General features: G+C 41.1%; 1 protein-coding gene across 2 annotated transcripts in view; it reads left to right on the forward strand.

Annotated features, from left to right (window-relative positions):
* Positions 1-17,802, forward strand: part of UGGT1 (UDP-glucose glycoprotein glucosyltransferase 1) — a 105,111-nt gene that overhangs the window by 86,100 nt on the left and 1,209 nt on the right. For both annotated transcript variants that reach the window (XM_063094800.1, XM_063094803.1), the window contains 2 exons: positions 15,668-15,784; positions 16,297-16,462. In XM_063094800.1, the coding sequence (XP_062950870.1) occupies positions 15,668-15,784; positions 16,297-16,462 (283 nt within the window). The remainder of the gene's footprint in view (positions 1-15,667; positions 15,785-16,296; positions 16,463-17,802) is intronic.

Raw genomic sequence — 17,802 nt, forward strand, 5'->3', positions numbered from 1 at the left:
CAAGACTCCTCTCTTTTAAATTTTAAATATGATATGTTTAGGTGTGTGTCTTTCAGTTTATCTTACTTGGAGTTCATTGTACTTCTTAGATGTGTGTAGATTAATGGTTTTCATTAAATTTGGGAAATTTTCATTATTTCTTTGAATATTCTTTTTGCTTCCCTCCCTTCCACATCTCAGGACTCCCATTGTTTGTATGCTGGTACATTTGATGTAGTCCCACTGGTCTCTGAGTCTCTGTTTATTTTTCTTCATTCTTTTTACTTTCTGCTCTTTATGCAGGATAATCTCAATTGACCTGTTTTCAAACTCGGTGATTTTTTTTCTGCCTACTCAAATCTGTGGTTAAACCTGCCCCTCTAGTGAATTTTTCATTTCAGTTATTGTATTTTTCAACTCCAAATTTTGTATTTGCTTCCTTTTTATAATTTGCCTCTTTATTAATATTGTTCTCTATTGTAGTTTTATTTTGCATTTCTACAAAATAAGGTTGAGTACCATTTTGTATGTTTATGGCCATTTAAATATTCTCTTTTGTGGAGTACTTGTTTTAAGTATTTGGATTCTTTGGGTTTTTTGTTCTTAATTTAAAGGCACTCTTTATATATATTGGTAGTAGCCTTTGTTAGTTATATATGTTGCACAATTTCCTACTTTGACTCCATTAATGGTTCTTTTGTAGTCCAGTTGGTTGGTGTTTTTCTTCATGGTTAATGTTTTTTGAGACCTACTGAGGTCATAAAGATGGTTTTTTAAATGAGCTTTATTATTTTGCCTTTCACATTCAGATCAGTATTCCAATAGGAATTTGTTTTCTGTATGGCATGAGATGAAGTTCAACTTTCATTTTTGTATGTGGATATACAATTATTTCAGCATGATTTTTTTTAACATCTTTGTCTGCTATTCCATTTGTCTACTTGTCTATTTTCAAGCCCATACAGGTGACATAGACTATACTTTGTCCTTTGTTTTCCCATGTATATTTTAGAATCAGCTTATCAAGTTCAGGAAGAAAAAAAAAAACTCTTCCTAGGATTTTATATTTGGGTCATGTTAAATTTCTTTCAATAATATAGATAGTTTTCTTTGTAGAGAACTTGTACATCTTTGCTAGAGTTATTTTTAAAATGTTTGTTTCTGTTGCTTGTATGTAAAATTGAAATTGACTTTTGTTTGTTGTATTTAACTGCCTTGTTAATGAACTCACTTATTCTAATAATTTATATATATTTTTGGATTTTCTCTATATATAATCATATCATGTAAAATAATGACAGTTTTACCTTTTCCTTTCCATCTTAGGTTTTAAAAAATTTATTTTTCTTGCTTTCTGTATTTGCTAGGACTTCCATATTGCTGAGTAGAAACATTAATCATGGACATCCTTGACTCAAAGGGAAAGTTTTCAGCATTTTACTAAGTATGATGGTTGCTGTAGACTTTTGTAGACACCTCTCATTTAGATTAAGGAATTCCTTTTTTTCCTAGTTTGTTATTGTGTTGAATTTTTACATGTTTTTGACATCTGCAGAGATGATTTTTCTCTTTTATACTGTAAATATAGTGAATTATATACCTAAATAAAATTCCTGAATTATATAATACCTATTTTATTTCAACTTGGTCATGTATGTCCTTTTTATATATTATGAGATTCTTTGTGTTAGTATTTGTTTAAGATATTTTATGTTTTTTTGTGACATTGGCATGTAATATCTGCATCAGGTTTTGATATCGAGGTTATGTAGACTTCATTAAAAATAAGTTAAGTTTTGTTCTTTTTCATTTATCTGTGATTGGTTTTTGTAAAATTGGCTTATTTTTTAAATGTTGGGTACAACTCGCTAGGAATGCTGGAGTTTTCTTTGTGTTTAAATTATGAATCTAATTTTTTTAATAGTTATATGCTTATTGAAATTTTCTTTCACTTTTTAAATCAGTATTCTTAAATTATATCTATCTTTTCTAACATATTGTCATTCAATTGCTTATATCTTTTCCTTTTATCTTTTCCTTATATCTTTTGCTTATCTTTTTTATTGAAATATAATTTGTGTTCAATGATATGCTAAGATCTTAAGTGTACTGTTTTGGAAAATGCATATTGAGAGCCAGAATGATTCCATCACACTAGTTATCTTTTTAAAGGCTGTAGGATCTGTTATTTTTGCTTTTTAAATTTCTGACATGGCTTATTTATGCTTTCTGTTTTTTCCCTTGATCAGCTCACCAGGAATTAATCAGTTGTATTAGTCTTTTCAGAGAATCAGCTTTTAGTGTTGTTAGTCTTCTCTACATCTGTTTCTTTTTATTTCACCAATTTCTGTTCTTTATTATTTCTTTACTTCTGGTTTCTTTTATTTAACTTTTTTTCTGCTAATTTCTTGAGACAGATGTTTAGTTGATGATTTTTAGTCTTTTCTAATATATGCATTTGGAATATTCAGATTCTATCTCAGCACGACTTTGGCTGTGTTCCACGTTTTATATGTAGCAATTTTCTTATCACTTAATTCAGTATATATCTAGTTTCCATTGTGGTTTCTTCTTTGACTGGCTCATGAGTTATTTAGAGGTTATTCCAAGTACACAGGAATATTGCAGTTATATTTTTCTTATTAATTTCTAACTTAGTCATTTTATGGCCAGAGAGCATACTCTATTCTCAGAATATGATTTCAGGCATTTGAAGTTTTTTGAGACTTGCTTTAAAACACAGATATGATCAGTTTTGGTAAATATTTTATCTGTTTTATGTTCTGCAAATATTAGGTCAATTATTTTTCTATATATATATTTATTAGGTCAAATTTCGCAATATGCTGTTAGTGTTTTTTGTCTGTCTGTTTTTTCTATTAGTTAATGAGAGAAATGTGTTAAAATTTTTTCTTCTGTATTGTGAAATCTGTCTTGTCTTTGGTTCTGTCAAAATTTCCTTTTCATATTTTGAGACTATATCATTAATACCTACAAATTTAGGAGTCATGTATTTCTGATAAATTAACCTATTATCATCTCTGGCAGTGCCCTTTTTTGTTTGATTCTTTAAATTTTGGGGCCTTAAAGTGCACTTCATCTAATATTGGTGCACCTATGCCAGCTTTCCTTTTGGTTAGTATTTTATGGTTTTTTTATTCTTTCTTTTATTTTCAGTCTTTCTCTATCCTTATATTTTATAACTTTTTCTTATAAATTGCTTATACCTGTTTGTTTTTCATCCAGGTGACAGTCATTTAATTTGAGCATTTAGTCTGTTTATAGTTAATTACCAATAAGTTTGTTTTCTATAGTGCTTCTACCTATGTTCCTTTACTCTCCTTACTCAATTTCTTTCACATTGATCACGAACTTTTAATAATTCCATTTTCCCTCTATTAACTTAAATTGTATAGTTTTTAAATAGTTCTTTTAATGGTTATTCTAGAGATGACAATATGCATTTCTGACTTAGCAGATTCTTATAGTACTTGGTATATTTTTCCTTCTTGCTAGACAGTGCAAAAACATCAGAACAGCGCTTCTCAAATTTTAGCATATGTACAGGAATCACCTGGGTGATTAAAGCAATAATTAAAGCAATAATTCCTGGGTCCCACACCAACAGATTCTGATTCAGTAGGTGTGGAGTTGGGTCTAATAATCTGCATTAGCAAGCTCCCTGTTTGAAGTCTGCAGACATTTTAACCAGTCAGAACCAGTTACTGCTTTTATTCACATGCCAACCTAGATGCCTTTTGATAAGTATTTTAGGTCTCTTTGTATTTTAAACCCCAGAAGATATTATTCTTTTTTAGTACAGTCAGTGTCTGTTTAGATTGAGGTTTACTCAGATATTTACATTCTACACATATTACATTATTCACATAGGGAACATTCTTCCTTGCATTTCTAGGTTTCCGTATAGGATCATTTTCCTTCTACCTGAAGAATATCCTTGAATTTTCTTTAGTGTGAGGTCAGCTAGTAACAATTTTTTTTTTAGGTTTTGTTGTCTGAAAGTGTCTTTATTTTACCTTTATCATTTTTTATTGTGGTAAAATATACATAACATAAAACTTACCGTCTTAACCATTTTTAGGTGTATAGCTCAGTGGCATTAGGTACATTCACAGTGTTGTGTAATCATCAGCACTGTCCCTCTCCAGAACTTTTTCACCTTCCCCAGCTGAAACATTAAATAAATAATAACTCCTTCTTTTCTCCTCTCCCCAGTCCCTGGTAACCTCTATTATACTTTCCATCTCTATGAATGTGCCTCTTCTAGGTATGTCATATAATTGGAATCATACATTTATCCTTTTGTGTGTAGCTTATTTCACTTAGCATTATGTCCTCAAGTTTCATCTATGTTGTAGCACATGTCAGAATTTTCTTCATTAAAACTGAATAATATTCCATTGTATGTATCTACCACATTTTGTTTATCTGTTCATCTATTGATGGACATTTGGCTTATTTCCATCTTTTGGCTACTGTATGTGATACTTCTGTGAACATTGGTGTATGAGGGTACTTCAAAAAGTTTGTGGAAGTCATCCATTTGCAGCAACATGGATGAGCTTGGGGAAAATTATGTTAAGTGAAATAAGCCAGGCACAGAGAGAAATACCACATATTCTCACTCATATGTGGAAACTAAAAAAGTTGATCTTATAGAAGTGGAGAGTAGAATAGTTATTACTAGAGATTGGTGGGGAGAAGGGGAAGGAGGGACTGGGGAGAAGGATGGTCAGTAAATATAAAATATTAGAGAGATAGGAAGATAAGGAGAATGGCAACTTAGGGATCTATAGTAATACAGGGAGACTACAGTTGACAACACAGTATTGTGTATCTTTGAATAGCTAGTCAAGATGATGTTGAATGTTCCTAACACAAAGAAGTGACAAATGTTTGAAATGATGGATGTACTAAGCATCCTGATATGATAATTGCACACAATATGAGTGAACCTATCATACTCTTTAAATATATACAATTATCATGGGTCAGCTAAGAAAAATAAGTTAAAAGGAGAAAAAAAAAAAAAAAAGAAATAGTTGAATACTGGTTACCAGAGGCAGGGAAGAGTGGGGAACAGGAAAATGTTGGTAATTGACACAGAATTACAAAGTTACAGTTAAGAAGGAAGAATAAATTCTGGTACCCTAGGGTAACAATAGCTAATAATATTGTATTGTATATTTCAAGATAGCCAGAATAGAAGATCTTGAATGTTATTACCACAAAGAAATGATAAATGTTTAGGCGATAGATATGCTAACTATTCTGATTAGACCATTATACAATATATGCATGTTTTGAAACATAAACTCTGTCCCATAGATGTGTACAATAAAAAATAAAATAGTTTGTGGGAAAAATAGAATTGAAAGATATTGCTAATCTTTCTATGAACTTTTTTTTTTTTTTTTTGGCTTTTTCGTGACCGGCACTCAGCCAGTGAGTGCACCGGCCATTCCTATATAGGATCTGAACCCGCGGCAGGATCGTCGCCGCGCTCCCAGTGCCGCACTCTCCCGAGTTTCTATGAACTTTTTGAAGCACCCTTGTACAAGTATCTGTTTGAGTCCCTGCTTTCAATTCTTTTGGGTATAAGCAGTAGCAAGAAGTGGAATTGCTGAATCATGTGGTAGTTTTTATGTTTTGACTTTGTAAGGAACCACCAAACAGCTTTCCACAGTGGCTGTACCATTTTACAAAATGTGTAAGGGTTCCATTTTTTCCATATCCTTGCCAACACTTGTTAATCACCACCCCCACTGCAATTTTTGATAATAGCCATCCTAATGGGTATAGAGTAGGATCTCATTGTAGTTTTGATTTTTATTTCCTTAGTGACAAAAAATGTTGAGCATCTTTTCATGTGCTTATTGACCATGGTGTCATCTTCGGAGAAATGTCTATTCAAACCTGTTTCTAATTTTTTATATGATGTAGGGTTAGGGTCCAACTTCATTCTTCTGCATTTACATTCATTCTTGAAGGATATTTTTATTGAATTTAAAATTTCAGCTTGACAGTTTTTTGGGTTTTGTGAAAGGATGAGTCGACACCAGTTGACCATCCACTGGAGAGAGCTCGTTTATTAGGCAGCACACACGCATATATATAGGGCTTTAAGGGAAAGCTGATTGGTTTAAAATACAATCCCTATTTAGCATACCGCATGGGGCTTGGGGGGAGCTGATTGACCTGTGATTCGCACCGGCGGGAAGGAGAATGCGGAAGAGAAGGGTAACCAGTGCCATGATGGGGTGTGGCCGAGCAGGGCTTATGTGATCAGGGTGTGATCCCTTGGGGCATTTGGGTTCTTACATTCCTCCCTTTTTCTTGTTTTAGGAAAGGGGACGTTGAAGTCATTGAGCTACTTCCTGCTGAACTGGGGCGTTGTGGAGGGGGGCAAAGGGAGGAAGGTACATAAATACCCATTATGAAACCCCAAAGGAGGGTGGAGAAACAAGTAATTTCAAAAGGGGAGAAGTCCATAAACATTCCTTGAAGCCACAAGTCGCACATGCACTGGTTCCATTGTTTGTAGTCGGAGACTGGAGGGGGCAACCAGGCGTCAGTGGCGAGGGCATTTAGGAATGCGTTTCCTCTGTAAGGTGGTGTCTCTTCAGCATCGGCTGAGGCACTCATGAGATGAGGCGAGGGGTTCATCGGTATCTAGGAACTGGTAGTTTCTAAGTAAAAGCTGGTTAAAGGCCTGATTAGAAATTTTTCCCACTTGGGCTTGAAGAATGATGCAGGGCAAGAAAAGGCAGGTTATGAGGAATAACAGCATTCTTCTCCAAGGAAGATGCAAGTACCTCCTTTTTCTGCAGTGAGGAGGTCTAGTGTTCTACGGTTTTCGAGGGTGACCTGAGCTAAAGAGGTGATTTGTCTCTGTAGAGAGGAAAGAGATTCTGCAGTGGAAGTTAGAGCCCCTTCAAGTTTAGTATTGATGTCTTTGACCACCCATAAACTGTGTCCTAAGGCTCCTCCCGACAGGCCGGCTCCGACAGCTGATGTTGTTAGGGAAATACCAACCATGATTGGGAGGAAGGCGGCCCCTTTTTGATTTGAGGGTGGATGAAGAAGATAGAACAGTTCTGAATTGGAGTACAGAGTGAGTTGAGGGACGATGGTGACAAGAAGGCATGGGGCAGTAAGATTAGACTGGATGGAGGTAGAGAGGGTTCCATTGCACCAGAAGAAAGAGCCTGGTGGGGCGAAGGTGTGGTTATAAATGGTTGAGGAAGGGAAGCGTTTAAGGGGACGGCCACCAGGAGCGGTCGCATGAGAGAAAACAATTTCCAGGAGAGAGAGAGAAAGATGGGTGTTTCAGAAATGATCTGTTGCCAGGTGTAAATGGGTGACCCTGGGGAGCTAGCAGAGGGGCCTGAAAGCTCCCTGGGTGAAATGAAAAGAACAGAAGGCCAAGGAGAAGGTTCATGTCTCCGGAATTGGGGGTAAGGCTGAGGTCCGGGATAGGTGGAGTTTGAAAGGGTCGGTAGGATGAGGGATACACTTAAAAGAATGGTGTGTTAAGTTCTTTTGCAGCTTGTTATTGGAGTTCTTGGTGGACGAGGGCAGATCCTGAGTGTAAAGCTTCAGCCTGGAAATATGAATCCATGGAGTAACATGATTACCTGGCAGGGCAAGTTTAGCAGCAGTTGGAGTGCAAAGGATGACAGGACATGGGCCTTCCCACTTAGGGGTTAGGGGGGTTTTGGGTTCTGGGGAAGTGTAGAATACTAATTGGCCTGGGCTGAGTGAAAGGTTATTTTTGGAAAGTGATGGATCTGGAAGTAGCCAGTCCTGGTACTTCCATAATTCGGTGCGAAGGTGGGAGAGCAAGGGTAAGGCCATGGTGGGTGGTATGGGTCCTTCAGTTGCTGTGATCCCCGGGGGTAGGAGGGGCCTACCATACATGACTTCAAAAGGGGAAAGATTGGAGGGTCTTTTTGGGAGAGCTCTGGTCTTGAGTAGAGCAAGAGGTAAAAGATGGACCCAATCAAGGTGTAATTCCAGAGACAATTTAGTTAGTATGTCCTTTAAGGTTCTGTTGGTTCTCTCTACCTTTCCAGATGCCTGAGGTTGGTAAGGGCAATGTAGGTGCCAGGGGAGAGAGAGTGACTGGGAGAGTTTTTGTATTATCTGGGCGGTAAATTCAGGTCCATTGTCAGATTGAATGGAAGTGGGCATCCCAAATCGTGGGATGATTTGGGAAAGGAGAGTCTGGGCTACGGTGGAGGCCTTTTTATTGGATGTTGGGAATGCCTCTACCCATCCTGAAAAGGTATCAACAAACACCAAGAGGTATTTGAGGCGCCGGACAGAAGGCATGTGCGTAAAATCGACTTGCCAGTCGGCCGCAGGTGTGAGACCTCTGGCCTGGTGGGAAGGGTATGGAGAGATGGTCGGGAAGGGCCCAAGGCTCCATCAGTCCTCCTCAGCGAGGCCCACCATAGGTGGTGTCCACGGTTCGGGGGACTGTGGGGCAGTTTGTCCCTCACCCCTTCGGGCGAGGGGGCAATCAGATCCTCAATGTCCCTTCTTTTTGCATTTTGGACAAGGAGTGGTGGGTGGCCTGGGGGTGGGGCAAGCCTTTGCCCAATGCCCTTCCTTTCCACATTTAAAGCAGGCTCCAGGTGGAGGCTTAGAGATGGAGGCTGTGGGAGGGCGCCCAGGGGGTTTGATAAGCTGGGCCAACATCTGGAAGTTGGCATGGTCGGCCTTTTGTTTTCGACGTTCCTTTTCCTCCTCCTGATTATGAAAAACCTTGAAGGCCACTGACAGGATTTCGGTCTGAGGGGTTGCAGGACCCTGCTCTAATTTTTTAAGTTTAGTTTTAATGTCGGGGTAGGATTGGGCCAAGAAATAGGTCATAAGGACATGCCAGCCATCTTCTGAGTTGGGGTCTAAGTTAGTGTATTGTTGAAAGGCCTGAGTTAATCTATTGAGGAACTCGGAGGGAGTTTCCTCACTTTTTTGGACAATTTCTTGAATTTTTTGGAAATTGATGACCTTGCGAGCCTTTTTTTTGAGGCCAATTATTAAGCAAGAGGCAAAACGGTCTCGAGCCTGGATTCCCTGGGCTGTGTTATAATCCCAATTAGGTTCCTGTTCTGGGACTACTTGGGGGCCTGGCGGGTGATCCGGATTGGTACGATGGGTGTCAGTGGCATGGGTTTGGGCTGTATCCCAGACCCTGCGGCGTTCCTCGGGGAGGAGGGTATTGGCTAGGAGCATGAAGATGTCATGATGTGTGAGGCTGTAGGCCTGCAGGATCCATTGGAATTCTTTAATGTAGGTGGTAGGGTCGGTAGAGAAAGAGCCTAGTCTTTTTTCTAATTCTGTAAGGTCAGCTAGGGAAAAGGGAACATGGACCCTAACTACTCCTTCAGCCCCAACTACCTCACGTAGTGGGGCGATTGTTAAAGGGGCGGGGGGAGGTCCTCGGGAACAGGTGAAAGGGGGGCTTAGTGGGTCAGGAGTAGGGGAGGGTAAAGATGGAGGAGTGGATGGCGCAGGAGGTGCAGAAGGTGACGCGGATGACGGGGGAGGAGGAGCAGGTGCCAGAGGTGCTGGGGGAGGAGGAGGTTGGTAGGGTGGGGGTTCATCAGCAGGGTCAGAATCGAGGGGTGACTGTGAAGATGGTTTACAGGCTAAAAGGACTTGAGAGGGAGCACAGGAGGAGCAGAGGGTGGGGTTCTGAGCCAAGAGGCGAAAAGCCTCGATGTAGCGATCTCCTTCCATTTTTTTAGGCGCTGGCAGTAGTTAAAGAGGTCTCGTAGAATGTTAGGATCTAGTGTGCCCTCAGGGGGCCATGTGTTTTGATTATCTAAAGGATAATAAGGCCAATCTTGTGTCCAGAATTTGGTGAGGAGTTTGGGCTTAATATCCGGCCCGAGGGAAAGGTTGGTGAGGTTTTTCAGAAGGCATTGAAGTGGAGAGTCCCCTAGGGAGGAGGAGGAAGAGCCCATTCTGGTCTCTTAATGGGAATTTAGACAGAAATCGGACAGAGATTAGTGATAAGACAGATCCTTGGGACGGTTGGGAAAGGCGGCATCCTAGAAGGCATCCCCAGTAGGTCACGTCAGTCCCGGCAGGTTCAGGTACGAGCCAGGAGGAGAGAAGGGAGGTGTGGGTCGTCACTCAGACCTTCACTTCTCTAGGGCAAAAGCCCGGTACCTGAAGGAACCTAGCGCTAGGAATTTCTGGTCGGGTCCCGGACCCAGAAGGTGGAGAGAAGAGAGTGGTGGACAGGAGGGTGAAAGAGAGAAGGAGAGAACAGAATGGGGCTTTTAACCTCCAAAAATGAAAGTAAAAATTTACCAGGGCTTTGGAACCTGTTATAGTTTGGGAATTTATGGTGGTCATGAAGACCGTGGTGGGGTGGGGTATGGGCGTTAGGGGCTGCCAGACGATCACGGCTAGACTCCCTGCGGTAGCCTGAAAAAGGGCTGGTGCCCTTTAGGAAAGGGGGCTAACCTAATGATGAGCCAGTGGTGAGCAGAAGGAGCCAGCGCCGAAAAGAATGGACGAAGGTGGATCGTCAGTGGTGAGCGGTGGAAGGGAGGCTGGTCCTGGTGGGACGGAGTTCCTGAGGGGCGACTCGAAAAGTGTTGCCACTGCGATTCGAAAAGTGTTGCCGCTCAAGGGGAACTCCGTCCTGGGTTTCGGCACCAAATGAAAGGACAAGGCGACACCAGTTGACGATCCACCGGAGAGAGCTCGTTTATTAGGCAGCACACACACATATATATAGGGCTTTAAGGGAAAGCTGATTGGTTTAAAATACAATCCCTATTTAGCATACCGCATGGGGCTTGGGGGGCAGCTGATTGACATGTGATTCGCACTGGCGGGAAGGAGAATGCGGAAGAGAAGGGCAACCAGCGCCATGATGGGGTGCGGCCGAGAAGGGCTTATGTGATCAGGGTGTGATCCCTTGGGGCATTTGGGTTCTTACATTTTGTGTGTGTGTGTTTTTGGCAGCTGGCTGGTAAGGGGATCCAAACCCTTGACCTTGGTGTTATCAACACTGTGCTCTAACCAACTGAGCTAACTGGCCAGCCCTTGACAGTTATTTTCTTTCAGGATTTTGAGTATGATTTATCTTTCCATTTTTTGGGGGGTTTTCAATGGTTCAGTTGAGAAATTACCTGAAATTCTAATTGCTTTTTATTTGAAAATTATTTGTTTCTTCCTGCTGTGTTTAAGATTTGTATTGGCTTTCGGCAGATTTCTTTATAATATACACAGGTTTTCATTTTGGTTGTTCTCACTTAGTCTTCCTAAGGTTTCTTAAATATGTGGCTCATTGGATTTGGACAGTTCTCTGTGATTGTTCTTGAAATAATGCTTCTGCTCTGTTCTGCCTTCTAGCACTCTGGTTATACATATGCTAGACATTTTTTTTTTTTTTTTACTGAACTCTGTATTTCTTTCTTTTCTGTATTCCCTTAGTTTAGTCTCTCTGTGGTTCATTCTGGTTATTTCCTCTAATTTATTAAGCTTTCCATTTGTTCTTTTTTTTTTTTTTTTTTTCCTTTTTTAAAGATGACCAGTGAGGGGATCTTAACCTTTGACTTGGTGTTGTCAGCACCACACTCTCCCAAGTGAGCCAACTGGCCATCCCTATATAGGGATCCAAACTTGTGTCCTTGTTGTTATCAGCACCATACTCTCCCAAGTGAGCCACGGGTCGGCCCTCCATTTGTTAATTTTGGTTGTGATATTTTAGTTTTATATTTCCATTCAGATATTTTTTGTTTCCTGTTCTGCTGAACTTCTCAGTCTTTTTATTTTTAAAACTTGGGGCTTATTTTGGCATCTTGCTGGTACAGGGATTGAAGCCTGGACCTTGGTGTCATCAGCCCCGTGCCTTAACCACCCGAGCTAACCAGCGAGCTTTTTTTTTATTTATTTTATTACTAGTGAGTATTTTACTTTAAAGTCTGTATGTGATACTTGGTGTTTCTAATTGATGGAGCTACTATAGAGCTGATTCTATTGTCTGTTTCTCTTGTTTTGTTGTCTCTTACATATCTGTTTATTTTCTGTAGTGTGTTAGGTGTTGTTTTTGCGGAATTATTTGTGGAAGTCAAGATAAATCCAACAATTAATGTTCTTTTTTGTAAGGAACTTGGAGGCACTGGCTATCTAGGATTATTTTAATCCAACTTTTTAAGATTTGATGATTTGAAGTTGAACTGCAGTCTTTGGCAAGCCTGTTTCTGGGTCACTCCAAATCATAGGGTGTTTTTCTTTGGTATATAAACCCCAAGCAAGGGGGCTTCACCAGAATTCTCCTTTACGACCACAGGCCTTATGTACAAATCTTTGTCACCTCAGACATAAGTGGATGTTGAAAGCCTCAGAAAAACCCACTAAGCAGCATATGTCCTTGGGGGGAAAACCCAAATTCCAGAGTTATCTTTTTTTATCTTTTTTTTTTTTTAATTTAAATTTAAATTTAAATTTTTTATTTCTTTTTTAGTTAGCACTGTTTTATTTTATTTTAAATTTATTTTATTTATTGAATCAAAATTGATTATACATATTTTGGGGGTTGAACATTGAGATATGTTCATTAAATCAATATTACTAGCATATATATTGTTATAAATAGTAATTATTCTTTATGCTCTTTGTCTAATCTCTCCCCATCCCTTCTCCCTCCCCCTCCACCCTCTAGTTGCCCTAGATTTCTTCTCTCCTTCTGAAAGAATAATGGTTACTCTGTTAATTTGTTGCCTAGATGATCTGTCCAATGCTGAGAGATGTGATCAGTTCCCCCAATATTATCACAGAGCAGATGCTCCTTATGCCACTCTGAAATGGGTTTTGTGGAAAGAGACATCCTCTTCTTTTCTTTGGTGTCTGCTGGTGACTTTCCTTGTGTCAATGCACTCCAGTGGTTGGTGGACCATCTGCGTGGTGGTTGTGGCATCTAGCTGCTTTTGCAGCAGCCATGTTTACTGTAGTGGCTGTGGTGGGCCACCCACGTGGAGGTGCTGTTTTTGGTATGCTCCTTGGCACTGGGGTATGCCTGGTTGTGGGGTGTGTTTGGTCCCCTTCTCCATGCCTCTGGTCTCTGGGCAGGCCCCAAGGTGCTGGCGCCATGTGCCTAGTTGTGGGAGTGGGGTCCAGTCCCCTTCTCCATGTCCCGGGTCCCTGGGCGGGCTGCAAGGTGCTGGCGCCATGTGCCTGGCTGTGGGAGGCGGGTCCAGTCCCTGGCTACATACCTCAGGCGACTGGCTTGGTGTACCTGGTTGTGGGAGAGAGGTCCATTCCCCTTCTCCTTGCCGCGGGTCCCCAAGCAGGCCCAAAGGTGCTAGTGTGGTGTGCCTGGGCTGGAACTAATTTTTTGTCCTTTTCTTCTAACTTGGGGGAACTTCCTGTGGGAACCAGTACTTGTGCTGTGTGGTTGACCTAAATTGCTACTTTGCTGCTGTTTCCCTGGGGAAGGCTTTTTGTGCAGCTCAGGGTTTAATGGTTGATCTTACAGGTACTTCTGGCTCTCCAGAGACCCGGTGGATCTGTGTTCTGTAGAATCTCTGATCTGGGCCTGAGTTTTTTCATCAAACTGTACCCCATGCAATTCTGCATTCCTGACCAGACTCCTCTGAGTGGTCCTGTGCTGATTGGGGGGCAGATCAGCTGTCTTTGCTGTGTCCCAGTGTTCCCCTGGTGGGTACGTCTCCCCCATCGCCCGTGCTCCAAACACTTCCCATGGGATGGGCCCTGCGCTGGTCCCTTGTGATGACTCACCGTCCTCTTAATGGCTCCCTTTTTTCAGTTGTTCTGGCTCCTCGCTCCTGCGTGGGTCCATGGGAACCCTATTAGTGGTCTTGCTGTCCTGGGGGCCGCCAAGGCCCTCTTCTCCCCTTCTGCCTCCTAGCAACTCCATCTGAAGGGCACAGCTGAGGCTCCTGCCGGCTCCTGCCGGCTCCTGCCGGCTCCTGCCGGCTCCTGCCGGCTCCTGCCGGCTCCTGCCGGCTCCTGCCGGCTCCTGCCGGCTCCTGCCGGCTCCTGCCGGCTCCTGCCGGCTCCTGCCGGCTCCTGCCGGCTCCTGCCGGCTCCTGCCGGCTCCTGCCGGCTCCTGCCGGCTCCTGCCGGCTCCTGCCGGCTCCTGCCGGCTCCTGCCGGCTCCTGCCGGCTCCTGCCGGCTCCTGCCGGCTCCTGCCGGCTCCTGCCGGCTCCTGCCGGCTCCTGCCGGCTCCTGCCGGCTCCTGCCGGCTCCTGCCGGCTCCTGCCGGCTCCTGCCGGCTCCTGCCGGCTCCTGCCGGCTCCTGCCGGCTCCTGCCGGCTCCTGCCGGCTCCTGCCGGCTCCTGCCGGCTCCTGCCGGCTCCTGCCGGCTCCTGCCGGCTCCTGCCGGCTCCTGCCGGCTCCTGCCGGCTCCTGCCGGCTCCTGCCGGCTCCTGCTCTATGCGCTCATCAGCTTGAGCCTTAAAGCAGCCACAGCCCAAAATGCTCAAAGCAGTTTTTTCTTTCTCTCATCGTAGTTTCTCCTGCCTTTGTGAACTCCGTAGGTCTCTCCTCCTCTTCCCCTGAGCTCCAGCTGCCCTGGCTTGGCTGATGTTACATTTTTGTGGGAGAGAGTGACGCTGGGAACCGTCTATTCCGCCATCTTGATTGAATCTGCCGGAGTTATCTTTGTAGCACTTTGTTCTTCCCTGTTCCAATAATTCTTCACTATCTTGTTAGCTCTCTGGTGCCTTCAAGTGTGTGTTTTTCATAATTTATTCAGTTTTTCTGAATTCTATTCAGTCGTCCTCAGAAGGCAACTAGTCTCATTTACCTAATGCACTAATACTAGAAGTGGAGTTCTACTCTTTTTCAAGCATGAGTATAGAGTTGGAACTGAAACTGTGTTCTTGATTCAGCTTTCTGCAGCAGTACTGCAAGTTAACAGTTTGTAAAACTTTAAGTGAGATAAAGATAAATGGAGATTGGTATTTGTTATCTTAGTCCATCTGCTTTTAAATTTTAGTTTTTGAAACGGTGTGGTAAAGAGAACCATTGTCTATTAATTTTGTGCCATTATACACAAGGCTATGAAAGATTGATGACTGAATCATTCTTTACAAGTATCACTGTTAATCATTTTAGTGCATTTCATTCTATCATTAACTTGTTCTATGTAAGTCTTAGGACAATGCAACATCCTATTGTGGCAAACTCAGAAGGTCTCCTGAGACCAAAGGTTTAAAGCATAGAGTACAGTTGGCTAAATGTGGGTCTCATTTTTTTGGGAGCAAGACTCAGTAAACAAGGTGGATTCAGAGTTTCTTTGGTGGAAAACTGTAAAATATAAGGACCACCATTCTATATTTAGTTGACTTTCAAAAGTCAACAGGACCATTTTTCTTATAATTGCCCTCATAGAGGGAAGTCTAGGTGCAGGCTATTTGTGAGTTTTAAGCTAAAGTTTTTCAGTTGCTTATTATGGGTTGATGTTTTATAGATCCTCAAAATTCTGAGGTTTTGAAAAACACCATAAAAAAATTCTTTAACTTCTCTAAGCCTTTTGGTAAAGACCCTTTCAGTAAACATTTGTGATTGGCATGTAATATGTAATGAGCAGTTAGCATCACTGATTTACTATGCATTTATTTAAATTTCCCCTAGAAATTTAGATTTATGTGCTTTGTTTTCTTTACCAAACAGGATTTGCCCAATAACATGATCCATCAGGTGCCAATTAAATCACTCCCTCAGGAGTGGCTTTGGTGTGAAACGTGGTGTGATGACGCCTCTAAGAAAAGAGCAAAAACAATCGATTTGGTAAGCTGTCTGTGATGCTCCTCTGCACCTTAATCCAGTGTGATGTACAACTGAATGACTATTAGTTCTTATTTACCAGGATCTTATTTAGCCTTTCTCTGCAAATGCGTAGTTTAGGGGCTATGGAACATCTTGTGGTAATTTTAGCAGTTTTCCTTTTTGCTTAAGCAGGAAACTAGATCCTCTAGTGCCTGATGAGACTGCTTGCACTACTTACGATCTGCTGAGTCACTACTTGTCTTCCACTTTATCCCTGTGCCTTATAATTGTTCCAAATGGACTTTGACTTTTCCTGCCTTCCAGTGGCCTCCCACAACTTCTTTGTAGAACAAGCAGATGCAGATGTATATAGCTCCCTGCCATATTGCTTCAGATAATATATCCTTTGGTTCCTCAGTATTGTTCTTTGTATCTAGTTAGGACTAATAGCCCAAGAACAGAAACACCTTTGAATTCTATATAATGTATCCTTTCTTCAGCTCAGGTGAAGCATGTTCTTTTGGTTTTTATAGTGTAATAATCCAATGACCAAAGAGCCCAAGCTGGAAGCAGCTGTACGAATTGTCCCAGAGTGGCAGGACTATGATCAAGAAATCAAACAGCTACAGATCCACTTTCAGAAGGAGAAAGAAACAGGGACGCCGTATAAGGAGAAGACAGAAGAACTGAGCCGAGAAGGTAAGTGCAAACCTTTGGCTTTAGGTAAGTACTTCTTTTCATTTCTGATTTCTATTTGTTACAAAATCAACAGAATAATGAATAAAAGGAAAAGAAAAATCTTCCGTAGTCCTTCCATCTTAACATTAATTGGTGTGCATATATTTTTCATTTTCCTTTTTTAGTTGGCCTTCTGTTAAACAGTATTTATTAATACAATTGTTACTCTTTTTTCTTTCTTTCTTTGGTCGAGGGAGAAGGGGTGCTTTAATTGTGATTATTGTTATTTACGTTCGTAAGTTTTGGGATAACATAAGCCGAACCTGACATTATTTTTGGGAACCCTTGTCAGATTTCTTGTTTTTTGAATTAAATTTGTCAAGTTGCTACAAATGAACAAACTTAGATCAAGACAAAGTATATATTGATTTTTTAAAAAATATTCTTTAAGGGCCAGCCCGTGGCTCACTCGGGAGAGTGTGGTGCTGATAACACCAAGGCCGTGGGTTCGGATCCCTATATAGGGATGGCTGGTTAGCTCACTGGCTGAGCGTGGTGCTGACAACACCAAGTCAAGGGTTAAGATCCCCTTACCGGTCATCTTTTAAAAAAAAAAAAAAAATTCTTTAAAACAAGCATCTGGGATGAGGAGGAAGTGTTTGTGTTTAATTTAGGCTAAGAACAGAAAGTGCTTAAGTCTTTAATGTTTTTCCTACTATGTGCACATCTTTAATGGTGGCCACTTGAAAAAAATCATTATAATACAAAAGTGACTTTTTAAACTATTAATAAGCCGGACTGGGGATTTTAAGATTTATAAAAGCAATCGTAGAACAGGAATCTTGAGTGATTCACCTGTACATCTTGAAGACTGTACCATGATATTAAATATCACAGCTAGATTATCTAATCACCATAAAGATATTTAATTCAAATTCCTTATTTTTCAAGGATTTGTGAATTCAAGGATTTTCATAGATAAATGGGCAAAGAACGTGAACATACTGTTCAAATGAGAGGAAGGCACAAATAATAAATGACTTCGAGGAAACAGTAATCAAATTAAAGCAGTCTGTCATTAGTATCTGCTTCACAGAAAAAAATAGACGTATTGATAATGCCATTTGTTGGGGAGATGGTGATGAAACTGTTCTGCATGTACCTTGTTGAAGTTTTGTGTATTAGAACAACCCTTGTTAAAGAGTAGTATATCTGTCATCATGAGCCTTTAAAATGTTTGTACCCTCAGTAATTTTTCTCTTGGGAATTTATCTTAAAGACATAATTCAACACTAGACAAAAGTTATGTGAAGAAATTTATTTTACTATTATTTATAAACCAAAAGCATTAAAAACATTTT

This window comes from Cynocephalus volans, chromosome 1, assembly GCF_027409185.1.
Source record: "Cynocephalus volans isolate mCynVol1 chromosome 1, mCynVol1.pri, whole genome shotgun sequence".
NCBI lineage: Eukaryota > Metazoa > Chordata > Mammalia > Dermoptera > Cynocephalidae > Cynocephalus > Cynocephalus volans.